A 27,330-nucleotide genomic window follows, 5' to 3' on the forward strand; every position below is an offset into this window, starting at 1 on the left:
AAGTGGTAGAGGTTGCTGGTTTGGTAGGTGTTGTTGAAGGACCCTTGGAGAGTTGCTGCGTCCTGTAGATGTTACAGACTGCTTCCACTATGTGCTGGTGGTACGGGAAGTGAATGTTTAAGATGATGGATGGTTGCTGATTAAATGGAATATTTTGCCCCCTGGATGGTGTCGAGCTTTCTGAGTGTTGTTGAAGCTGCACTCATCCATGCAAGTGGAGAGTATTCCATCACATGCACATTTTTTGAGGTGATGGAGTGGTATGGAGAGTTGAGAGGTGAGTCACTAACCTCCTGATGTGGCTCTGCATCCAATACAAGTGTCAGTAGACAATTTGGAGTTTGGGCCAAGCCTGTTTCTGATCTCACCCAGTGTCACACGCTTTCTAGATGATCATTGTCAGGAGCAAGAAACAATGCTGACTCCATTCGCCAGCCCAGGGGTGATCTGGTTAAACTGTACTGCTCCTCCTTGCCTTTGTAAGGAAAGGGTTGATCAGACCAATGCCGGAGCTTCATGACTCCCCAGTTAAACAGCCCATGGCATTCACCTTGTAGGATCACCTAGGATAGAATGTGTACTTGGGAGAGGTGAGATACTGGAGGGCCTTCAGGACCTGTGGAAGAATCACATCCCAGGATAAGTTCAAGTGAGAAAATAGCGAGAAAGTGAATTAGAAAAAAGCAAGAAATTAAGACTTGTGGCATCCCACACATCCCCACGAGATTCCCAAAGCACTTTACAATTAAATACTTCTTGAAGTGTAGCCATGTGTTGTAGTGAGGGAAACATGACAGCCAATGTTTGCACAAACAGCAATGAGATAAACAGATAATCTGTTTCTTTTGTGATGTTGATTGATATTGGCCAGGACATGGAGGGGGTGGGGAATAATTCCTCCTGCTTTTCTTCAAAATAGTGCCATGGGATCTTTTACATCCACCCAGCCAAGCAGATTGGGCCTCAGTTTAATGTCTCATTCAAAGGATGAACGAGGGTGCAGCACTCCATCAGTCCTGCACTGGAGTGGCAGCCTTGATTATGTGGTGAAATATCGAGAGTGGGACTTGAAACCACAAAGTTCTGAATCAGAGGCAAGAGCGCTGTGCACTGATCCAGGGCTGACACATGAATTGGAGCTGTTAGTACCCAACAGCAAGAGATTGAAACAAAAACAAAAATTGCTGGAAAAATTCAGTAGGTCTGACAGCATCTGTAGAGAGAAAGACAGAGTTAACATTTCAAATCTTCAGAACTAAAGAGAAGTAGAAACGTGGTGAAATATATACTATCTAAGGGGGGAGGGACAGATGAAGCTGGATAGAGGGCCAGTGATGGGGGGAGACAAAGGAGAGATTGTGAAAGATGGCATAAACAGAAGGTCGAAGGGGTGTTGATGGTGGTGATACTGGCTAAAGGAAGTGCTAATGCTGACATTAAGAGTAGAAAGCAGGATGAGCAAGTGACAGATGGCCCTATTGGGGGTAGGGTGGGGGGTGAGGATGGTATGGGAGAAAAGATCGAAATAGGCTAAAAGGTGGGGATCAAACAATGAATGGAAATAAATTTTAAAAAATAATAATAGAAATTGGTGGGAAAAAATATATAAAAATTTAAAAATAAATATTTGAAAAAAGGGGATCAAAAAGGAGTGAGGATGGAGGAGAGAGTTCATGATCTAAAGTTGTTGAACTCAGTGTTAAGTCCGGAAGGCTGTAAAGTGCCTAGTCGGAAGATGAGGTGCTGTTCCTCCAGTTTGCGTTGAGCTTCACTGGAACAATGCAGCAGGCCAAGGACGGACATGTGGGCATGAGAGCAGGGTGGTGTGTTGAATTGGCAAGCGACAGGGAGGTCAGGGTCATGCTTGCAAACAGACCGAAGGTGTTCCGCAAAGCGGTCACCCAGTCTGCGTTTGGTCTCTCCAATGTAGAGGAGATCGCATTGGGAGCAGCGAATGCAGTTGACCAAATTGAGGGAAGCATAAGTGAAGCACTGATTCACTTGAAAGGAGTGTTTGGGCTCTTGGACGGTGAGAAGGGGGGAAGTAAAGGGGCAGATGTTGCACCTTCTGTGATTGCATGGGAAGGTGCCGGGGGAGGGGGTTGAGGTGTAGGGGGTGATGGAGGAGTGGACCAGGGTGTCCCGGAGGGAGTGGTCCCTATGGAATGCCGACAGGGGGGGGTGAAGGGAAGATGTGTTTGGTGGTGGCATCATGCTGGAGTTGGTGGAAATGGCAGAGGATGATCCTTTGAATGCGGAGGCTGGTGGGGTGAAAAGTGAGGACAAGGTTGACCCTATCATGGTTCTAGGAGGGAGAGGGAGGTGTGAGAGCAGAGGCAAGGGAGATGGGTCGGACATGTTTGAGGGTCCTGTCAACCACCGTGGATGGAAAACCTCGGTTAAGGAAGAAGGAAGACATGTCAGAAGCACTATTTTGGAAAGTGGCATCATCAGAACAGATGTGACGGAGGCGAAGGAACTGAGAGAATGGGATGGAGTCCTTACAGGAAGCAGGGTGTGAGGAGCTGTAGTCGAGGTAGCTGTGGGAGTCGGTGGGCTTGCAATGAATATTGGTGGATAGACTATCACCAGAAATTGAGACAGAGAGGTCAAGGAAGGGAAGGGAAGTGTCAGTGCTGAACCATGTGAAAATGATGGAGAAGTGGAAATTGGAAGCAAAATTAATAAATTTTCCAGGTCCAGATGAGAGCATGAATCGGCACGAAAACAGTCTTCGATGTACCAGAGAAAGAGTTGTGGGAGGAGGCCTGAGTAGGACTGGAACAAGGAATGTTCCACATACCCCATAAAGAGACAGGCACAACTGGGGCCCATGCGGGTACCCATAACCACACCTTTCATTTGTAGGAAGTGAGACGAGTTGAAGGAGAAATTGTTCAGTGAGAGAACAAGTTCAGCCAGACGGAGGAGAGTAGTGGTGGATGGGGATTGTTCGGGCCTCTGTTAGAGGAAGAAGCAGAGAGCCCTCAGACCATCCTGGTGGGGGATGGAGATGTAGAGGGATTGGACGTCCATGGTGAAGAGGAGGCGGTTGGGGCCAGGGAACTGGAAATTGTTGATATGATGTAGGGCATTAGAGGAATCGCAGATATAGGTGGGAAGAGACTAGGACAAGGGGAGAGAGAATGGAGTCAAGATAGAGGCAAGAGGTTGAGTTATGTTGGGTGTAACCAGTGACTGCCTGATATTAGAGCGAGACAGCCAATCAGTCAGATTATACATCTATAGGAAACATCTTTCACTCTTTAAATAAATTTAGAGCATATACCAACTACCAATTAACATCTGTGCATTCAAAGGGACTGACGTCTAAGGAACAAATGATTTCACTCTTAACTTTAGCTCAGTTGGAACAATATATGTTGTGTATTTTGAATCTTTCTCTCTGTACCGGGATGGTGGGTGTGGAAGGGGAGTGTACACAGCTGAAGCTCATCACATTCTCCACTCTGCTGGAGGCAGATGAAATCTCCAGGAATATGTCCAACCCACATATACACACAGACAAATAGACTCACTCACTCTCTCACACACGCATGCACACACACACACACACACACACACACATATGCACATGCATACACATGTGCACAGAGGGGAGGTGGGGGTGTATTGTCACTGGACTAGTAATCCTGCTCTGTGGACCCGAGTTCAAATCACACCACGGCAGATGGTGAAATTTGAATTCAATTAAAAATCTGCAATTAAAGGTCCAATGATGACCATGAAGCCATTGCTGATTGTTGTAAAAACCCACCAGGTTCACTAATGTTCTTTAGGGAATGAAATGTGCCCTCCTTACCTGGTCTGGCCTACATGTGACTCCAGACCCACAGCAATGTGGTTGACTCTTAACTGCTCTCTGAAATGACCTAGCAAAGTCAGTTCGAGGGCAATTAGGGATGGACAGCAAATGCTAACCTTGCCAGCAACACCCACATCCCATGAAAGAATAAAAAAAATTAAAGGGGGCAGAAGCTTGTTAATATCTAAATGAATATACACATAATCCAGACTGACATTCCAGTGCAGTTCTGCACTGTTAGAGGTACTGTCCTTCAAATGAAATGTTAAACTGAGTTCCTGTCTGCCCTCTTGGACAGATGTAAAAGATCCTATGGCACTATTGGAAAAATAGTAGAGGTGGTATTCTGACAAATATTCCATGCTCAGTTATAGATTATGTGCTTAAATCTCTGGAGTAGATCTTAAACCCACAACCTCCAGCCTCAGGGGTGAGAGCGTTTCCTATCATTGAGTCACAACCCGCAACTAGAACCCCTGATAACTGACAGTCAGTCCTCTCAGCAATATGTGAAAGAGTCCAACCTCATTGGGATTTGGATAATGAAAGTGTGAATGATGACCGGAAGGATTTGTGTTAACAGTGGGGATTGAATCATTCTGAATTCCCCAGCCATCAAATTGCAAAGTTTTATTGGTTGACAGTCATTGCTGTTGTTTTGATATCCTACAGCAGAGAACCCACCCTCAGTGAATCCCCCATTTCTGTAATGCAGTAAAACTGTACTATGAAATTCAATATTAGTCATAAGGTGTAGATGGAAAAAAGGACCAGAGTGAATTGAGTTAAAAATCAAGTATTTGATCCTTTGGCAGTATTGAAATCCACATTTTCTCTTGCTGCTGCCTGCATAGGACTATGACACACTTCTGTTGCCTAGCAACCCTCGTCTGGCACCTCAGTAATTGCCATGGTGATATTGTCAGGACAGTTGTTGTGGAACCAAATAACTTTCACGTCATGCAAATGCACGCGCCTACATTTCCCAAAATCCCAAACTAATCTTCCCCAAATGTCCACAATTTTTGAACTATTTAATTTTGCCTTTCCCCACTGTGAACAGAAGCAGGTTGTGCTGAATCCTAAAACCTAAAGTGGCCAGTAAATAAATATTTAACAACGTGAAGTTGCCTAAGTTTAGGACCAATTAACACAGCATAATCCAGAGACTGAACTTGAGACTTTATAGCCTGTATGTAGAGAAATAGGAGAAGCTGGCATCGTTCTCCTTAGAGCAGATAAGGTTAATGGAAGATTTAATAAAGGTGTTTATTAATATGAGGGGTTTTGATAGAGTAAATAAGATGAATGGTAACCAGAGGACATAGATTTAAGGTAATCGGCGAAAGAAATGGAGAGATTTGAATTATTTTTCACTCAGTGAGTTGTTATGATCTGGAATGCACTGCCTGAAAGGATGAGGTAAGCAGATTCAATAGTAACGTTCAAAAAGAAATTAGATAAATACTTGAGAAGAAAAATTTGCAGGTCTTTGGTGAGAGAGTGGGTGAGTGGGACTGATTGGATAGATCTTTCAGAGTCATCATAGGTAGGATGAGCTGAATGGCCTTTGTTTGTGTTGCATCATTCTATGATTCTATTCCCCACGGTTTGCAAAGAAAGTAAAGTAACAGCTTATAGCATGCTCAGAATGTCCTAAAGTTTTTTACTGTGGATTTGTTTTGAACTACAGTCACTGTTTAGAAGGCAACCACAGTAGGCAATATAGCAAGATAGGAATTGCTAGATGAAGGAAGACCACGGTACCTCGAGTTCACCTTCTACCATCCTGTAGTCAAATGGTGTAATGAAATGGAGTTGTTGCCTAATCATTGTAGTCAATCTCTATCAATGAGTCTACAACAGACCCAGACTGGAGGTGAAGGCAGCAAGGCAGGTTTGAGAGAGCGGTTAATAAAGCGTACAAGATCCAGGGCTTTATAAATAAAGGTAAAGAGTATAGTTACAAAGAAGTTATACTATTGCCATATGTGCTAATATAACAAATTTATGGGACCAGATGTAACCCATCAAGTTATCAGCTGTGGTGTAGTGGATAGTAATCTTGCCTGAGTCAGAAGGTCTAGAGACTTGAGCATATAACTCAGGCTAACACTCCAGTGCAGTGCTAGAATTACATATAATGTACAGCATGAATGCAGACCATTCAGCCCAACTGTCTATCCTGGCCTTTATGTTCCACGCGAGCCTCCTCCCACCTCTCCTCATCTAACCCTATCAACATAACCGACTATCCTTTCTCCCTTATGTATTTACCTAGATTCCCTTTAAATGTATTTATGTACTAAGAAAGTGTTGCACTGTCGGAGGTGCCATCTTTCAGATGAGATGTTAGACCCATGCACTGTCATCCCTCGCAGGTGGACATAAAAGATCCCATGACAGTATTTTGAATAAAAGTATGGGTTGGGGAGTTCTTCCCAGTGTCCGGCCTAATATTTATCCCTCAACCAGCATCACAAAAATAGATGACTTAGTTATTAATTAGATTTCTGTTTGTGGGATCTTGCTGCACTGTGGTGGTACAGAAGGTGGGAGTTATCTTTCCCCTTGTTGATTTGTGCTGGCAGTTCAATTTTGATTCTGAATTAATTCAACATCCTGTGCTATACACAATGACTTTCCATGAAATATCCCATGTGGCATTTTTTAATTGCCTGCTAGCTGCCAAATGTGATTTATATTGTAAAGTGTCTTGGAGACCATTCCCTTATTACAGACAGCAGTACATTCCTGTGCTGGGGATATAGGAAGCGTAATGAGAGCAATGTTTACTTAGGTCTCCTTTCCTGACCTGAGAAAGAAAACGTTATTGACAATCGGATTACAAAATCTGTGAGAGACATTGCCAAGTCTAGACTGGAGGGCAGAGGGTCATTTTGTGTGTAACAGTCACTGAACATTCTTTACAAAGACATAGTCAGAAACCATGCGACAGTGTGAGGGGGAGGGGAGAGAGTGCTGAAAGAAAAAGGGGGAAGGGAGGAGAAGAGAGAAAGGAAGAGTGAGAAAAACAAAAGGAATGGAGAGAGAGAGTGAGAGAAATGCATAAAGAAAAGGGGGCTGGAAAGATGAGAAAGATAGACCATGAAGACAAAAGCTGCACTGTTGTTGGAGCCCAGGGCTGGGGAGAATGATTAGATTGAGCACTCTTCTGCATTTTACTTTGTAATATGGGGATAGTCTTCCTGCTGTAGGTGTAAACCAGCTGCACAAAGGAAGTCGCATATTCCACACAAACTCTGTTGGATTGACAACTCTGGTTGGACTTATTCCAAATGATTCTGTCACCTGCCTCTAATCACCCTGCCCCTACTCTCACACCATTAATCACCCATGGGATCGCTGGCGAGCTTCACAGAAAGACCCTGAGGTGCAGTTTTCTGGTTGGATCTACTCCAGGAGCTTTCATCACATGACCTCCCAACCTCAACCACCTCACCTTTACACTCTCACCATTAGTCACTCAACATGTCCATCCTCATGGAGCCCCACCTTCTCATGCCAATTGCAAAGCAAATAGGCTCTTCCCCACCTGATTGGATAATTCCTGACTGTAATCAGACAACATTTTCCCCATCTCCAATATTTTTGTAACTAATAAACAAAAATGTTCAACAAAAATTTTTTTTAAAGATTTATTTTTAATGCCTCCATGACAGGAGTCCAGGAGATTAATCTTTTAGGGTGGGATTTTACTACCCCGTTGAGGCGGGGACTGGGCCATAACATGCGGTGAGCCATTCAAAAGTCCATTGGCCAACATTTTCCCCCCGTCGAGGGGGGAGAGCGGGAGCGGTCACCAGCGGGCAGGCCTCTGATCGGCGTCCCCTGATTGGGGACACGCAGCCATTTTAAGTATGACGTGCGCCAGGAAGTGCTATGCACTCCCTGTGCGGGCGGGGGGGGTGGAGGGGGGTGGATTCCCTCAGCCTGGAGTGCACTTTTTTGCGCATGCGCGTGAGAGAGCGCACAGACTCCCCTGAGGCAAAGAGCTGCCTCAGGCAGATCGTCTCCGATGTAAAACTTGAAATAAAGAGGTTTGAAAAATTTCCCTGCCATGTCCCCTCATGTGACACTGTCACATGAGTTGGGACATGTCCATAACTTTTATTGAAACCTTTCGTAAAAATTTAAATACCCTCATGAAACCTTATCCTGCCCGTGGATGAGGCTTCATGCTTTTTCTGAAGCCCACCTGGGTTCCCGGCCTGCCCACCAACCTTAATCACGTTAATTGGTTTTTTAATGGCCTTAATAGGCCGTTAACAGTTCGGCGGGCTGCGCGCCCACCAAACTGACAATCTAAATGATGCGGGGTGATGTCAGGACGCATGCCCGACGTATTCCTGCATCGGCGAGTGGGCCCCGCCCCCACTCGCCGACCGGAAAAACCTGCCCATTGACTTTGGCAGGACCGTAAAATTCCGCTGGTCTAAAATCCCACCCTTAATTCCTCGGGACCCCAAGACAACCTCGGACAGTTGTCAACCACAGAGAGTTCGAATATTTTGGCTGGCACTCATATCTGACCCCATCAAAAAGATTACAACTTGGATTCATGTAACAACTGTAACATAGTAAAATGTTGCAAGACCCTTCATTGGAGTGTTGTCGAGTAGTATTTGACACCAAAGCCACATAAGGAGTTATTAGGACAGGTGACCAAAAATGTGGTCAAAGAGATAGGTTTGAAGCAGTGTCCTAAAAGAGGAAATTGAAGTAGAGAGTAAGAGAGGTTTAGGGAGGGAATTCCAGAGCTTGGGACGCAGGCAGCTGAAGGCACGACCACCAATGGTGGTGCGATTAAAATCAGGGATGATTAAGAGGACAGAATTGGAGGATTGTAGAACTGGAAAAAGTTACAGAAATAGGGAGAGTGGGCAAGGCCATGGAGATCTTTGAACTGAAGGATGAGAATTTTTAAATCAAGGCATTGCCATTCTGGGAGCCAATATATGCCAGTGAGCACAGGGTTGATGGATGGACAGGATTTGGTGCAAGTTAGAAAGCAGGCACCAGAGTTATGGATGAGTTCAAGTTAATGGAGGGTGAAAGCAGTGAGGCTAGCTGGGAAATCATTGGAACAGTCGCGTGTGAAGGCTAACAAAAGCATGGAAGAACATTTCAGCAGCAGATGGGCTGAGGCAGTGGCAGGGACGAGTGATGTTGTGGAGGTGGAAGTAGTGAGAGAGGGAGTATGGGATCGGAAACTCATCTCAAGGTCAAATAAGACGCCTAAATCAAGAGGCTTCTTGAAGCTCCTTTTGAGAGTGCTGAAATACTCAGCAGTACTTTATAACCAGGTGATTTCTGGTGAACTGGAGAATGTTTTCCAGCTTTCTCAGTAGAGCAGTAATGCTTCATTGAGGTAGCGTTGAATAAGTGTCAGGTAATTTCTGCTACCAGAAGCATCAGCTATTCCTCACCTCTCGCCATTCTGACATAACTGGGAACTGAGGACAGCCTCAGTCTAGATCCTAGCTGGTGCCAATAACCAACATGGGACAGCCCATGTCCCAACACTAATTGACAGCCTTACTGAGAAAGATCATAGGACGAATGCCGAGCTCAATAGATACATCCTCCGCAATTCACCAGTTTTGGACTGAAGCAGAATTCTGCCTCAAGCGAGTTACATTTTAATTATTTCAGTTGCCGAGGTTACTGCAACACAGCACATTAGCCAATGTGCACTCATTTGATTAATTAAGGGCAAACTTTAACTGGGAGGCAGTAGTGCAGTGGTAATGTCACTGGACTAGTAATCCAGAGGCCTAGGCTAATGCTCTGGGGCCATGAGTTCAAATCCCACCATGGTGGAATTCAATTAACAATCCTAAAATTCTGTCAATAAATCTCAAAGACTCAGTAATGGTAACCATGACAACTATCATCAATCGTTGTTAAACACATATCTGGTTCACTAATGTCATTTAGGGAAGGACATCTGCTGTGTTTACCAGGTCTGGCTGACATATGATTCTGGATCCACAGCAATGTGGTTGACTCTTAACTGTCCTCTGAAATGGCTGAGCAAGTCACTCAGTTCAGAGATAATTAGGGATGGGTGACAAATGCTGGTTTTGCCAGTGATTCCCATGTCCTATGAAAGAATAAAAAAAGCTCTGTGTTATTTAAGAATACATATAGTGACAGCATAAACCCTGGGTAAAACAATGATAATTGTGTAATTTCCCCCATCAATCGCACCTGGTGACTGCACTGCTATAAGTGGCTCAATTGATTTTACACACACACAATTAGTATTACAAAATTAACCTCCACACTGTATTTGCTGAAGAAATAATCCTGTTGGAATGAGGAAACTCTGTTTGCTATAGCTTCAGTCAAGAGTTTAGAGACTCAAAAATCACAAGTCCCACCCCGCCTCCAACTCATTGGCTGACACTTGTTAAATATTGTTAACAGTTCTCTCTCTTCAGGTGTTGTTCCTCTCACCTTTAAATTTGTTGTCATGATCCCTCTCCTCAAAAAAAAATCCTTAACCTTGCAAACTAACGGCCCCATCTCCAACCTTCTTTCCTCTTCAAAGGTTTTGAATGTGTTGTCGCTTCCCAAATCCATCCGCATCTTTCCTAGAACTCCATGTTTGAATCCCTCCAATCAGGTTTCTGCCCCTACACAGCACTGAAACAGCTTTTATCCAAGTCACAAATGACATCCTACATGACTGTGAAAAAGGTAAACTTTTCCTCCTCGTCTTTCTTGACCTGTCTGCTACCTTTGACACGATTAACCACATCCATCACCATCCAACACCCATCCACTGTCGTCCAGCAGGCTCTCACCTGGTTCCGTTCTTATCTATCTAATCGTAGCCAGGGAATCACTTGCAACGGATTCTGTTCCTGCTCTGGCACCGTTACTTCTGATGTCCCCCAAGGTTCTATTTCTCACCTATATGCTGTCTCTGGGCAACAGCTGATGACACCCTGCTCTACCTCACCGCCATCTCTCTTGATTCATCCATTGTTGCTAAATTATCAGACTGCTTCTCAGACATCCAGTACTGGATGAGCAGAATTTTCTCCAGTTAGACATTGGGAAACTGAAGCCGTTGTCTTTGTTCCCTACCACAGATCCCATTCCCTAGTTACTGACTCCATCCCCCTCCTTAGCAACAGTCTGAACCAGATTGTTGCAAACGTGGTGTCATATTTGACCCTGAGATGAACTTCTGACCACATATCCACATCATCACTAAGACGGCCTATTTCCACCTCTGTAACATTGCCCGACTTCACCCTTTCTCAGCTCACCTGCTGCTGGAATCCTCATTCATGTCTTTGTTACCTCTAGATTTGACTATTCCAATGGACTGTTGGATGGGCTCGCATATTTTACCTTCATTTAACTTAAGGTCATCCTAAATTCTGCTGCTCATGTACTTACTTGCACCAAGTTCTGTTCATCCATTACCCCTGTGGCATGCTGACCTACATTGGCTGCCAGTCTGGCATCCCAATTTGAAAATTTCTATTCTTGTTTTCAAGTCCTTCCATGCAATGTACCCTTTGAACCTTTATTTTGTTGTGCACAGCTGATCTGTTTAAATGCCAACTTAAAGTGGCCGACTTGTGTTCTGCTTGTGTGGGAACTTATGGGTTGCTAGCCTAGAGGGAACATTGCCACCATGCTTCACCCCCTCCTATCTCTTTAATCTTATCAGCCCTACAACTGTCTGAGATATCTGCGCTCTTCTAAATCTGGCCTCTTGAGCATCCCTGATTTTTATCACCCCACCATTGTTGGCTGTGCCTTCAATTGCCTCGGCCCTAAGCTCTGGAATTCCCTCCTTAAACCTCTTCACCTCTCTACCTTGCTTCCCTGCTTTAAGACTCTCCGTAAAACCTACCTCTTTGGTCAAGTTTTTGGCCATCTACCCTGGTATCACCTTATGTGGCTTTGTGTCCAATTTTGTTTGATAATGTTCCTGTGAAGAAACTTGGGTACGTTTTACTATATTCACGGCACCATTAAAATGCATGTTATTTAATGCAACAGCTGAACCATTCAGCTTGATTGATATTCCTTTATCTAGCAGCGTATTGATAAGCAAACATGTAAAGCTGCTGCACAGTTTTAGTTTTGTTGTTGTTGTAGATTATAGTTGTGCTCCTGGTGAGGGGAGCCGCAGTTCACAAAAATAACACAGCAGGAACCTTGCAAAAGTATACCCCAAAGACTTGCAGGTGTACAAGAAATAGGCTGCAATAAAAATATTTACATTCTCCTGGACTGCTTTATTCACTCATCTTTATAGCTATTTGCCCATCTAGTTTCCCATAGCTGCTTCTGTGCAATATTTTTTATCTTAAAAATAAATTCAGCTATTGGGTTTAGCCTGAATTCTGTGGTTAATGTTTTTCTACTTTCCGAAGATGACAGCAGAGCAGGGTGGGTAGGGTTAAATACTGAGCTTAAGATCACAAGTCTCAGTTCATTGCTTGCGTTTTCACAGCTCAAGAAGTCCCAAGAGCTTTGCAGTCAATGAAGTATCTTTGAAGTGTAGTCACTATTGTAATGTAGGAACTGCAGCTAATTTGCAAATAAAATCGATGTCTTACTGGGCAGAGACTGTATTTGGGAGAACTGACACATATGTTGGTGCATCTGTATTTTATAATGATAGATATTTGGGAATTAGAACAAGGAATATGATTGAAAGGCAAGAAAATGGGTTACAGTACATGTAAGAAAATAGAAATACTTTAATATTGTTTGAATTAGTTTAAACTGCATGCTTGCAGATCTAATCTTTTGATCACAATGACACTGAACAAGTCATAGATCAGGAAGAGCAAGGATAAAATACAAAGATTACTGAAATAACATTGGAAAAGGATGGTAGCTTTAGACATTGGTCATTGGACATTGGTAAGGATGAAGTAGTTGTGGGTGTCTGTGTTGGATGAACTAAGGATCCTAAACTGTCCAACACAGTTAAAACTCAGCAAGAATTGGGCAATATTCATATGTTTTTAAAATGGTATAGAGAGAGATACAAAACTTTAATTCAGTGAGGGACTTTGGCTCCCTTCAAGGAGTGTTACCATGGGGAGAGTATTACGCTCGGCATGTAGGCGCGCGCGCCCGACACATCCGAGCGTAAAATGACGCGCGATGACATCGGGTATGCATCTGGACGTCATCGCACAGAGGGGACATGTTTTATTAAATTTTTATTTTCTTCGTTTTTTTTTAAACAGCGCTTCAATCTCTCTGAGGCAGCTCCATGCCTCAGGGAGATTGAAGCGCTCTTTCTTGCGCATGTGTGAACTGTGCGCTAGGCCCTGCTCTCCCTCCTCCGCCCGCCCGCACAGGCAGCACTCAGTGCTGTCGTTCACGATCCACGCAGGGTGGGCCTTAATTGGTCACCTGCATGAAATTGCGGGGTGGAGCTGATCGCGAGCGGTGGTCAGCTTCCCGATTGCCACCACCGAGCACCCCCACCAAGGGCAAAATCCTGCCCCATGTGAGTGCAGTCACTCACGATTCCGATGGAATTCTTTATACGTGAGGTTATAGACATAGGACAACACGTGCTGCTCTGTATGTAATTTTAAGATGATTGTTTTGAAGCAATAATAAACGTTGTTAATTGTCTCTAGCTTCCATTACACTTTTTAAAAGGACTAATACAAAAGCAAAATACTGCGGATACTGGAAATCTGAAATAAAAACAAGAAAATGCTAGAAATGCTCAACAGGTCAGACAGCACATGTGGAGAGAGAAACAGAGTTAACGTTTCAGCTGAAGGTGACCTTTCATTAGAGTCGAAGGAAAATGGAAATTAATAGGCTTTGAGATAGTGGAAGGGGGGAAGGGAGGAAGAGCTAAAGAGAAGGGCTGTGATAGGGTGGAGGGCAGGAGAGATTAAATCACAAAACATTTTATGGTGCAAAAGTCAAAGAGAGTGGTAATGTATAGAGTATAGAAACAAAAGGATATGGAATATCAAAGAGTACAGATCAGTCATGGTCTGATTGAGGATCTATTCCTGTTGTTGTGTTCCACCTCTCAAGTCCTCCTTTATAACTCTGTGTTTTTCAGATGCCCCTCCATTCAGTACAACCAGGACTTGCCAGTGACCAGTGTCGTCATCACCTTCCACAACGAGGCTCGCTCCACGCTGCTCCGTACGGTGATAAGGTCAGTGTTTGCGCCACTGGATACCCTCAATGTGCCAACACACCAATCACCTCTGGCTGTGTGTCAAACTCCACTAATACCTTCTAGCACCAGCATATCAACTTCCGCATTGTTATCTGTCTCTTCAAACCCCTTTCTGAACTCTTCCACTCTATCTGTGCAATCCTCTTCACCCAGCCTTCCCTGCTTGCACTATCCGCTCCTCCAATTCCAGCTAAAGTGTGACGTCCTGAGGTTTTGAAAGGCACAAAAGTTCTTCCTTCCTAAGATGGTTGCTGCTGAGCTTGGCAGCCGTTGTTCAGTAGGTAATGCCCTTGCCTCTGAGTCAGAAGGTTGTGGGCTCAAGTCCCATTCCAAAGATTTAAGCCTTTAATTTAAATTGACACTGGAGTGCAATAGTGAAGGTGGCTGCACTGCCAGAGGTGCTGTCTTTTGGTCGAGATTTTAAACCAAGTCTGCTCTCTTATGTGGATGTAAAAGATTTCATGGTACTATTCAAAGAGAAGTAAAGGGGGGTTCTCCATGATGTCCTGGTCAATATTTATCACTAAAACAGATTATCTTATCATTGTCATGCTGCTGTTTGTGAGAGCTTGCTGAGCACAAATTGGCTGATTCATTTCCTCAATTACAACTGTGATCTATATAAATGCAGGTCTTTCTCTCTTTACTTGTTCCCCCATTCCCTCTACCATCAGAGGCCCATCATTCAGTTACTACATTCTGACCAATGGAATTGTTAACTAAATCACTTCACCTCACTCCCATCCCTCCCTACTCCCAAAGCCTCCTTAAAAACTTTTCTCTTTGACCACGTAGAAACTTTCCCATCACGCTTGGTATTTCATCCCTTCTGGCCATTAACTGCTTACAGATCATCTTGTTGGTGTATGGAAGTGTGAAATAATGTTAAGCAGTTATTTGCCAAGTTCCTTTTTTTTGAACCCTACAGGTTGATAAGGTGATAAATTTGGGATTGCTTATTTGAAGCGCCTGAGCATTCCAAATACACATGTCATCCTCACTATCGGACCATTTGATAAGATCATGGCTGATCTGATTGTGGTCTCTACTTTGCTGTCTACCCCTTTGCCCTTTGACTCCCTTTGACTGACCCCAGTCAAGAATCTATCTAACTCAGCATTAAAAATATTCAATGACCTCCATTGTCTCCACTACTCCCTGAGGAAGAGAATTCCATAGATAAACGACTCTCTGAGAAAAAAATACTTCTCATCTCTGTCTTAAATGAGAGACCCCTTATTTTTTAATGGAATCCCCTCATTCTAGTCTCTTCTTTCAGGGATAACATCCTTTCAGCATCCATCCTGTCAAGTCCCCTCAGGATCTTATATGTTTCAATAAAATCACCTCTCATTCTTCTAACTTCAATGGATACAGGCCCAACCTGCCCAGCCTTTCCTCAAAAGACAACCCCTTCATCCCAGGAATCAGCCGAGTGAACCTTTGAATGCAGTTATTTCCTTATTTCAATAACGAGACTAAACTGTGCACAGTATTCCAGAATAAAAGCAGATGCTGGAAATCTGAAATAAAAACAGAAAATGCTGGAAAAACTCAGCAGGTTGGGCAACATCTGTGGAGAGAGAAACAGAGTTAACATTTCAAGTCCAATATGACTTGTTATGATCCAGCTGATGTCAATACTGGACAGGTCAGATCCCAGAGTGAAACCTGGTTTGATAGATCCTACCTTTTGTTTGGAAACCGTGGAGGAAAGTTACTGAACAAATTCACAGGAGTCTGCTGATGAACTTTTAGTACAAAGAATAAAATATTTATTAAAACAAGAAAAATGAACTATATTACACCAGTCAAAGAGGCTGGAAAGATCTCAATAAAAACACAAGAAGATGATTCAATTTCCCAATATTCCTTTACTCAGCACTATCTTTACAAACACATAAACCAGTGAAGAGTTACCACTAGCTTGTTACAAAGGCTCCTTGCTCGGGACTGGCACACGTGCAAATGGTTTCCTTCTGGTGAATTCTTGAGCATTGACTTAATGCTTCTCACCCAACTCCTATCTCTCCCCGAAACACCCCACAATAACTGCATTTTAAACTCACTGTTTTAGTAGCAAGACCGCTAAACTGAGTTCTATAACTGACTATTCAGTTAACTACTGTCCCTCTAGCCTTGTACTTTTCTCAGAGAGCTGAAAAATCCTTGTCTCCACTCTCTGACACACACTGAACTCTTCCCTGTCTTTCTCTCTGTCTCTCTGTCACGAGATCTGTCGCTAAGCAACAGCCGAGTTTTTTTTACTTTGTGTTTTTTTCCTAAAATCACCAAGCTTCTAACCCCTGTTTAACCAATCTCCTTAACTTCAGGGTTTGTAAGACCTAATTAAAAATGCATATACATATTAAAAATCCCAAAGACTGACCTTTCAGCCACAGATCCACTCAGGCTTCCAGGCACCAGGCCTACATGAAACTGAAACTCTTTTTACCTTACTTAACACACAAATATATATATTCAACATAAAAATTATACATTGTTCCTAACAGATTCTTCTTTGCAACTGACAGGCTGGAAATGGAGATAGATGTTAACTCTGTCTCTCTCTCTCCACAGATGCTGCCACAGTACTCCACATGTGAAGCAGAATTTCTCCCTCGTTGGGCAGGCATATCCCGAACGAGAGTAAAATAGTGCACGATGACGTCGGGCGAGCATCCCGACTTCATCGCGCACTCTCGCGATCCTTCGCTTGGCGAGCACGCGCGGGTGCTGGAGCAGCGCCTGCCGTTAATTAACGGGCCACTTAAGGCCCTTAACAATGCAATTGTCTGAGATTTTTCGTTGCACGTGCGATTTCCAGCTTGTTACACGGGCAAAGCGGGCAGGCGGCCAGCCGACATTTCCTTAAACCTCAACCATGGGTGGGTCATTGGCATTGCCAGTGTGAGTAGTGAGGAATTTTGGAGGTAGTTTGCAGCTCATTGCTTAATGGTACTTGGCAGCGTCATCTCTGTTCAGGGCTTCATTCTTAGCATTTCCAGGCTTCATTCCAGGACTTACTGCTGTCTGCCAGGCCCCTGGAGGATTCAAACCATGTGGACCCTTCTAGGTATCAGACAGCCTTCCCTTACCCTGGTAATGGGGGATTGTGGTCTCCGCTGGAGGCAGCTCCTCTGAGGAGGAAGAGAGGGGCAGAAGGGGGAGGAGGCCACATGTCCCAATGCAGCTTCCAGGGGAGCGACCTGTGGGAGGAGAGGCACAGGCACAAGGGGCGCAGGGCCAACAGGAAGTCCAAGGGCCCTCAACTTCTGTGCCTCCTGTTCTTTCCAGGGGTCAGTGGGGGATCTGTGTGGAGTGTCCCAATCAAATGTCCACAGTTGCATCAAGCTGGTGACAGAAGCTTTGTTCAGGCGGGTACTGACCTTTATTCTTTACCGTACGGACAAGGCCAGCCAGGCTCAGTGAGCCAGAGGCTTTTCAATGAATGCTGGGTTCCCCTGTGTCCAGGGTACAATCAACTGCACATCAAGGCGCCAGCGGGTCAGCCGGGTGCCTTCGTCAACAGGAAGGGATTCCACTCAATGAACGTGCAGATAGTGTGTGACCACAGGATACAGATTCTGTAAGTCTGTGTAAGGTACCCTGGCAGCTCCCATGTCACATGCATCCTCAGACACTCAAAGGTGCCGAGGCTCTTCAGTGCTCCTGCCCGACTGGATGGATGGCTACTGGGTGACAAGGGCTATCTGCTGAAGAGGTGGCTCATGACACTTCTCCGCCACCCAAGAGCAGAGGCAGAGAAGTGTCACAATACGAGTCATGGCTCCACAAGAGTGGTGGTAGAGAGAACCGTAGGTCTTCGAGATGCACTTCCGATGCCTGGACCATTCAGGGGGTGCAGTACAATACCTCCCAGAGCAGGTGTCACTGATAGTTGTTGCATGCTGCACTCTCCACAATCTGGCACTGGCAAGGGGGGGACCCACTGGAGGAAGAGGATCTAGACACAGCTGCACAGGCCACAGATGATGAGTCCAGTAGTGAGTCAGAAGATAAGCACAGTGAAGAGAACGCTGAGGGCATGGAGCCAGACCTCGGTAACCTCCAGCGAGGCAGGACCACCAGGGATGCCTTGATCCAATGCTCCTTGGCTGCCAAAGATCAGCTTCAACCACATGCCAGGGCTGCTGCCTCTATCCCAGATGTCTGAAAGGACCCTTTCATTTGAACACAACAAACACTCAGTACCTGTACAATAAAGTTCAGAGCCACGTACATCCAGCATTACATACTGGTGTACCCTGCGCCAATTAAATAAAAAAAGTAAAGCATACCCAGTCCATGATGACAAAACCAGATTTATATCATTTGCCAAGTACAGACTATTTAAATCAACCTCTCTGGTCTTAAGTTCCAGGCCAGTATACATTAACTTTTTAAAAATTTATTCATGGGATGTGGGCTTTGCTGGCTGGGCCAGCATTTATTGCCCATCCCTAGTTGCCCTTGAGAAGGTGATGGTGAGCTGCCTTCTTGAACCGCTGCAGTCCATTTGGTGTAGGTACACCCACAGTGCTGTTAGGGAGGAAGTTCCAGGATTTTGACCCAGCAACAGTGAAGGAACGGCGATATATTTCCAAGTCAGGATGGTGAGTGACTTGGAGGGGACCTTCCAGGTGGGGGTATTCCCCATCCATCAGCTACCATTGTCCTTCTAGGTGGTAGTGGTCATGGGTTTGGAAGATGCCATCGGAGGTGAATTCCTGCAGTGCATCTTGTAGATGGTACACACTGCTGCTACTGTGCGTCGGTGGTGGAGGGAGTGAATGTTTGTGGATGTGGTGCCAATCAAGTGGGCTGCTTTGTCCTGGATGCTGTCAAGCTTTTTGAGTGTTGTTGGAGCTGCACTCATCCAGGTAAGTGGGGAGTATTCCATCACACTCCTGACTTGTGCCTTGTAGATGGTGGACAGGCTTTGGGGAGTCAGGAGATGAGTTATTCATCGCACAATGCCTAGCCTCTGACCTGCTGTTGTGGCCACAGTATTTATATGGCTAGTCCAGTTCAGTTTCTGGTCAATGTTAACCCCCAGGATGTTGATAGTGGGGAATTCAGGGAATGTAATGCCATTGAACATCAGGGGGCGATGGCTGGATTCTCTCTTATTGGAGATGGTCATTGCCTTACATTTGTGTGGTGCGAATGTTACTTGCCACTTGTCAGCCCAAGCCTGGGTATTGTCCAGGTCTTGCTGCGTTTGGACATGGAGTGCTTCAGTATCTGAATGGTGCTGAACATTGTGCAATCGTCAGTGAACATCCCCACTTCTGACTTTATGATGGAAGGATGTTCGTTGATGAAGCAGCTGAAGATGGTTGGGCCTTGGACACAACCCGAGGAACTCCTGCAGTGTTGTCCTGGAACTGAGATGACTGACCTCCAACAACCACAATCATCTTCCTTTGTGCTAGGTATGACTCTACCCAGCGGAGGCTATTCCCCCTGATTCCCATAGGCTTCAGTTTTGCTAGGGCTCCTTGATGCCACACACTGTCAAATGTGGCCTTGATGTCAAGGGCAGTCACTCACAGCCCACCTCGGGAGTTCAGCTCTTTTGTCCATATTTGAACCAAGGCTGTAATGAGGTCAGGAGCTGAGTGGCCCAGGCGGAACCCAAACTGGGCATCAGTAAGCAGGTTATTGTTAAGCAAGTGCCGCGTAATAGCACTGTTGATGACCCCTTCCATCACTTTACTGATGATCAAGAGCAGACTGATGGAGCAGTCATTGGCCGGGTTGGATTTGTCCTATTTTTTGTGTGCAGGACATTCCTGGGCAATTTTCTGCATAGCTGGGTAGATGCCAGTGTTGTAGCTGTAATGGAACAACTTGGCTAGAGGCACGGCAAGTTCTGGAGCTCAAGTCTTCAGTACTATTGCCGGAATATTGTCAGGATCCATAGCCTTTGCAGTATCCAATGCCTTCAATCGTTTCTTGATATCATGTGGAGTGAATCGAATTGGCTTAAGATTGGCATCTGTGATGCTGGGACCTCCGGAGGAGGCCGAGATGGATCATTCACTCGACTCTTCTGGCTGAAGATTGTAGCAAATGCTTCAGCCTTATCCTTTGCACTGATGTGCTGGGCTTCTCCATCATTGAGGATGGGAATAATTGTGGAGCCTCCTCCTCCGGTAAGTTGCTTAATTGTCCACCACCATTCACGACTGGATTATGGCAGGACTACAGAGCTTAGATCTGATCTGTTCGTTGTGGGATTGCTTAGCTCTGTCTATCACTTGCTGCTTATGCTGTTTGGCATGCAAGTAGTCCTGTGTTGTAGCTTCGCCAGGTTGACACCTCATTTTAAGGTATGCCTGGTGCTGCTCCTGGCATGCCCTCCTGCACTCTTCATTGAACCAGGGTTGAACCCCTGGCTTGATGGTAATGGGTGAGTGGGGGATATGTTGGGCCATGAGGTTACAATTCTGCTGCTGTTGATGGCCCATAGTGCCTCATGGATGCCCAGTCTTGAGTTGTTAGAAATCTATCCCATTTAGCATGGTGGTAATGCCACACAACATGATGGAGGATATCCTCAATGTGAAGGCGGGACTTTGTTCCCACAATGACCGTGTGCAGTGGTCACTCCTACCGATATTGTCATGGACAGATGCATCTGCGGCAGGCAGGTTAGTGAGGATGAGGTCAAGTATGTTTTTCCCTCTTGTTGGTTCCCTCACCACCTGCCGCAGACCCAGTCTAGCAGCTATGTCATTTAGGACTCAGCCAGCTCAGTCAGTAGTGGTGCTATCAAGCCACTCTTGGTGATGGACATTGAAGTCCCCCACCCAGAGTACGTTCTACGTCGTTGCCACCCTCAGTATTTCCTCCAAGTGATGTTCAACATGGAGGAGCACTGATTCATCAGCTGAGGGAGGATGGAACGTGGTAATCAGCAGGAGATTTCCTTGCCCATGTTTGCCATGAGACTTCATGCAGTCCAGAGTTGATATTGAGGGCAACTCCCTCCTGACTGTATACCACTGTGCCGTCACCTCTGCTGGGTCTGTCAGGACATACCCAGGGATGGTGATGGGTGTGGGACATTATCTGTAAGATATGATTCTGTGAGGATGACTATGCCAGGCTGTTGCTTGACTAGTCTGTGAGACAGTGCTTACAATTTTGGCACTAGCCTCCAAAGGAGGACTTTGAGGGTCGACAGGGCTGAGATTGCTGTTGTCGTTTCCGGTGCCTAGGTCAATACCAGGTGGACCGTCTGGTTTCATTCCTTTTTTGTGACTTTGTAGCAGTTTGATACAACTGAATGGCTTGCTAGGCCATTTTAGAGTCAATATCTAGAGCACATGCCAGGTAAGGACAACAGATTTCCTTCCCTAAAGTGCATTAGTGAACCAGATGGGTTTTTTACAACAGTCGATGGTTGATTGGTTTCATGGTCATCATTCGGCTTTTAACTCCAGATTTTTATTGGATTCAAATTTCACCATCTGCCATGGTGGGAACCTGGGTATTACTCTGTGTCTCTGGATTACTAGTCCAGCAACAATACCACTACACCATCACCTCCCCCTACATAAAGTCACTGGTGACCTGTCCCTCTTGTGCTCATGGTGCCTTTAAGTTATGCTTGCGAGTGCTACATCTAGGCACCCCTCACTGGCACCGGCATTGGAGAAAGCCTGCTGACTCTGCTTGGCCTTGATAACCTTGGCAGTCGTCCTCTGGACAGTGGAGCTTGTGCTGGCCCCGCCTGGGAGGGAGCAGCCAGTGCCATGGCTGGCATCTCCCCAGTAATCACAGCCTTATCAGATGCCACGGTCACTGGCACAGGGGCAGAGGAGCTGCTGCAATCACCCAGAGCACCATGACAGGAGCCCGCAGAGATGATAGGTGCCAATGTGAGGTGGCTGTGGACCTCTCTGCTCATCATAGATGGACTGGCACCTAGCTGGGATTCTGGGTGTCTCATCCATCTCCCACACGGACACTGACCAGCTGAGGTCAGTGCCTGTGTGAGGGCTTGCAGGTCCGAGCCCAACCCCAGGAACCCTGATTCTGTTCCTGGAGCTGCCTCTCCATGAGAGTCGGCACTCTCTCAATGGAGGAGGCAGTGCGCTTGCAACACAGTCAGATGGTCAACACAGTGCTCACGCTCCGCATGGACTCCTCCACCACAGAGACCATGACACGCATACCCTTATGGATCTCCGCCAGATGCTCCCGCGCATCTCACTGAACATCCAGCATCTGCTGCCTAATGGATGACTCCAGAGGCTCAGCATCATTCTGGTCCCCAGCAGTCCGCCTGCACCTCAAGCGAGTGTGAAGTGCCCCCACCAGTGTGCACTGAGATATTAGCCGCTAAACTATTGTCCACCGAGGTGCTGGTATCTGCACTGGTGCCTGCTTCATAGAACAGGTGTGATGGAGGTGACAGTGACGCCCGGTGGTTCTCTAGCGTCAGGGGTGGCCCTTCGGGGTCTGCGGATGGGATGCCTGCTGGAGAAATTAAAAGGGAGAAGAAGGACATGTCATTAGTTAAAGTGATCATACTGTCACTGCCAGGCACCCTGGTGAGACAATGGAGATCTGCATCATGGTAGCCTCGTCTTCCAATGATCAATGGGGATGTATGGTTCGAGGCTCAGATCAATGAGGAGACTGCACTAGAATGGTTGCGCAATCTGAGAGTGTTACCTCTGTGCACTGCGCTCTTACCTTCATCTGGCACCCCCGCCTCTCCATACCCAGCTGCACGAGGAGTGTGCCGGCTCTCCAGCTCAAGGGAGAGCAGCAGCAGGTTGGGTAGGCCTCTGCCTGTCTGCTTGGTTATAGCTTGTCTTCTCCTGAAAGGACAGAGGAGCACTGATTAGTCCACTCTGTACATGCAGCGCCATTGCAGCCTGGCCAACCCCACCTGAGGAACACCTTGCTGGGCACATCCGAGTTGTGGCCCTCGAGGCACAAGGCACTTAGTCCAAGCAGCCAGGGCTCATCCCCTTGGCCAGTTCCAGCGTCACTGTCAGTTGGCACTCAGACTCTAGCACTGCTGAGGTCCATGGCCGGGGGGGTGGGGGGGCGCACTTTAACACTTCTGCACACTGGCCCATGCAAACACCCTTCCTGAGCGCAGCAGGCCATTGAAGCGCTTCTGGCACTGCACCCATGTGCGCTGCACCGCGTCATGGCTGCTAACCAGGGCCACCACCTCCTCCCATGTTCTCTTAGTGAGGTGCGGTGGCCTCCTCCTCCCATCTCAGGGGACAAGGGTGTCCCTCCTGGCAGCCACCTCCTCCAGGAGGACCGCGAGGCACTCATCAAAAGAGTGGGTGGGGGGCCAGGTGCCCACCCGACCTGCTGTCCCGCCTGTCGTGTCCAGCCACACCCGACTTCATAACTTTGATATGGAGACTGCAGAGCAGACCTCCTTCAGTGACAGCCTTCCAGGGCTGTTTTTAAACAGGCCATCGGGTTGCCATTGGACCAGGTGGCCGACAGGTCCCCGCCCTCATCCCTGACCAGTACAGAGCCGCTGGGCAGCCCTTAATTGGCCCACCAGCATGAAATTGAGGGGGGGCCCCGATCGCGGGCAGCGGTTGGTTTCACAGCCGCTCCAGGGCCTGCCCTCTGCGCCCGCCCGACAAAGGGCAAAGTTCAGCCCATTGTCTCACCAACGCCCTATACAAATGTAGCAAAACTTGCCTACTTTTAAACCCCATTCCCATTACAATGAACGACAACACTCCATTTGCCTTCCTAATCAATTGCTGTATCTCCATACTAACCTTTTGTGGTTCATGTACCAGGACACGTGGATCCCTTTGTACCTCAGAGTCCTCCAATCTCTCCATTTAAATAATATGCTGCTTTTCTACTTATCCTGCCAAAGTGGGCAAGTTCACATTTTCCACATTATACTGCATCTTCCAAATTTTTGCCCACTCACTTAACCTATCCATACCCCCTTGCAGACTCCTCATGTCCTCTTTACAAATTACTCTCCTACCTATCTTTGTGTCATCAGCAAATTTAGCAATTATACATTCTGTCCCTTCATCCAAGTCATTGATGTAGACTGTGAGTGTTTGAAGCCCCAGTATTGATTGCTGTGGCACTCCTTTGGTTATGTCTTACCAACCTGAAAATGACCCATTTGTGCCTACTCCCTGTTTCTTAGCTAACCAATCCTCTGTCAATGCTAATATGTTACCCCCTACATCATGGGCTCTTACTTTGTGTAGAACCTTTGATGCGGCACCTTCTCAAGTGCCTTTTGGAAATCCAAGTACACGACATTACAGTTTCCCCTTTATCCATGTTACTTCTTCAAAGAACTCGAATAGATTAGCCAAACACAATTTCCCTTTCACAAAACCATATTAACTCTGCCTGATTGCATTAAGATTTTCTACATGTCCTGCAGTAACCTCCTAAATAATAGCTTCTAGCATTTTCCCTATGACAGATGTTAGGCTAACTGGCCTGTAGTTATCTGCTTTCTTTCTCCCACCTTTCTTGAACAGAAGAATTACATTTGCTATTTTCCGATCTGAACGGACCTTTCAGAATCTGGGGAATTTTGGCAAATTAAAACCAATGAATCCACTATCACAGTAACCTTTTCTTTTAAGACCCTAGTTTGAAGTCCACCAGGACCTGGGGGCTTGTCAGCCTTTAGTTCTTATAATTTTCTCAACACCCTTTTCCTGGTGATTGAAATTGTTTCAAGTTCACCTCCTGATTTACAATTATTTTAGAGATGTTATTTTGTCTTTTACAGTGAAGACAGACACAAAATAGCTGTTCAATGCATCCACCGTTTCCTTATTTCCCATTATTAATTCTTCAGTCTCATTCCCTGAAGGACCAACTCCAGTTGGTAACTTTAGTTTCTCTTGTCCTTTTTAAATACCTGTAGAAACTTTTACTATTTGTTTTGATATTTCTAGCTAGTTTTCTCTCGAACTCTAATTTCTCCCTCCTTATTTGCTTTTTTTTATATTCTGTTCAATCTTCTGACCTGCCACTCATCTTCACAGAATTGTAAGCTTTTTCTTTCAATTTGATGCTATCTTTAACTTCCTTAGTTAGCCCTCAATGATGCATCCTTCTCCTAGACTCTTTCTTTCTCACTCCAACATATCTTTGCTGAGTGTTATGAAGCATCCCCTTAATCGTCTTTCTGTTTAAAAATAATGTTTTACTCTTCTCTCTTAATTTCTCTTCCTAAAACCCCAGCATCGAACCCAAGAAATCATTCTTCACTTGCAAGCCTAGACAACAAGCTTTTGCCTGTTGAGTGCCCAACAGCAGAGCCCAACCCTATCCTCACCTGACTTCCACTCATTTGCCAGCCCAAGTCACTAGATAGTGTGTGGGAGGGAGAACCCTGACTGATTTTTCTGCACTCTGACCCAGGAGCACTTGTCCCTCATTGTTGCCTTAGCCCGGATAACCTAACTCAGTCCCAAACTCTACCACCTAGGACAAGGGCAGCAGATGCATGGGAACACCACCACCTGCAAGTTCCACTCCAAGCCACTCACCATCCTGACTTGGATCGATATCGTTGTTCCTTCACTGTCGCTGAGTCAAAACCCTGGAACTCCCTCCCTAACAGCACTGTGGGTGCACTTACACCACTTGGACTGCAGCAGTTCAAGAAGGCAGCTCACCGCCAGCTTCTCAGGGGCAATTAGGGATGGGCAAGTAATTTTGGATGTGTCTCAAAATAAATTTTGAAAATTCATAGCGGCATTAAAAAATGTTTTTCTCACTTCCCTTGAACATTTTTGTATATTTGTTATGAAATATTGCAGATGGGGAGAAAGGCTGTTTAACTGACAGTCAAGGACCATCCAATTGGTTAATGAAGAGTCTGTTCGCTGTCCAATTGGCTTTGGGAAGGCGGTGCCTGTGAGGATGGACAAACCGAGAGACCAATGGAGGGAGATTGTGCAAGTATTAGACAATGCGACTCCTGGTCTCCATATTACAAAAAAGATCTAGGGATATTGGAGAACTAGCCAAAATGATTCACAAGTTTGATACTTGAACTAAAAGGCTATAACTATGAAGAGCTGGGGCTCTTTTCTCAAGAAAAGAGGGGTGACCTGATAAAGGTCGTCAAAATTGTGAAAGGGTTTGATAGCGTAAATGTAGAGAAGATGTTTCTGCTTGTGGGGAAGACCAGAACTAAGTAGCATCAAAATAAGAAAGTTACTAATAAATCCAATAGAGAATTCAGGAGAACCTCTTTATCCAGAGTGTGGTTAGAATGTCGAACTTGCTAGTGCAGTGAGTAGTTGAGGTGAATAGCACAGATGCATTTAAACTAGATAAACATAGGAGGCAAAAAGGAATGCGAGAATATGTTGATATAGCCAGATGAAGTAAGGTAGGAGGAGGCTCCTGTGGAGCATAAACACTGACATTGGCCAGTTGGATTGAATAAAAGCAAAATACTGCAGATGCTGGACATCTGAAACAAAAACAAAAATTGCTGGAAAAACTCAGCAGGTCTGACAGCATCTGTGGAGAGGAAGACAGAGTTAACGTTTCGAGTCCGTATGACTCTTCATCAGTCCTGAAATGTTAACTCTGTCTTCCTCTCCACAGATGCTGAGTTTTTCCAGCAATTTTTGTTTTTGTTTCAGGTGGATTGAATAGATTGTTTCTGTGCTGTACATTCAATATGATTCTAGGTAATTTAAACACCAAGACAAACAAATACCTTTAAAATTAGTCACGGTATAGGAAGCAGAGAGAGAGAGACCAATAGACAGGGGAACAACACACTAAAACACATATGAAGAACTTGTAAATGGTTGACACTGAGAGCTGGAATTGCTGCCATTTGTGAGTTTAGCAATTACACCAATAGTTGAATCAGTGGGTAGTACTCTTGCTTTTGAGTCAGAAGGTCATGGTTCAAATCCCACTCCAGGGACCTAAAAGTTTAATCTAGGTTGGCACTTTGAGGGCATGCTGCACTGGCAAGGGTGCTGACTTTTGAATGAGATGTTAAATGTTGGCTCCCTCTGCCCTCAGGCAGGTGTAACAGATCCCATCTGTTTTGAAGAAGAATAGGTGAGTTCTGTCTGGTATCTTAACCAAATATTTAACCCTCAAACAACATGATTAGAGCAGACTACCTGGTCATTATCACATTGCTGTTTGTGGGGACTTGCTGTGCACAAATTGGCTGCCTTCGTTCCTACATTACAACAGTGACTACACTTCAAAAGTATTTTATTGTCTGCGAAACATCTTAATGCCCTGAGGATTG

The 27,330-nt window shown here is 45.5% G+C and overlaps 1 protein-coding gene across 2 annotated transcripts in view; it reads left to right on the forward strand.

The window, feature by feature from the left end:
• galnt16 (UDP-N-acetyl-alpha-D-galactosamine:polypeptide N-acetylgalactosaminyltransferase 16) overlaps positions 1-27,330 on the forward strand; it is a 195,788-nt gene that overhangs the window by 41,608 nt on the left and 126,850 nt on the right. For both annotated transcript variants that reach the window (XM_078562984.1, XM_078562983.1), the window contains exon 3: positions 13,926-14,024. In XM_078562984.1, coding sequence (XP_078419110.1) covers positions 13,926-14,024 — 99 coding nt within the window. The remainder of the gene's footprint in view (positions 1-13,925; positions 14,025-27,330) is intronic.

Source organism: Cetorhinus maximus, chromosome 18 (assembly GCF_964194155.1).
Source record: "Cetorhinus maximus chromosome 18, sCetMax3.hap1.1, whole genome shotgun sequence".
Taxonomy (NCBI): Eukaryota; Metazoa; Chordata; class Chondrichthyes; order Lamniformes; family Cetorhinidae; genus Cetorhinus; species Cetorhinus maximus.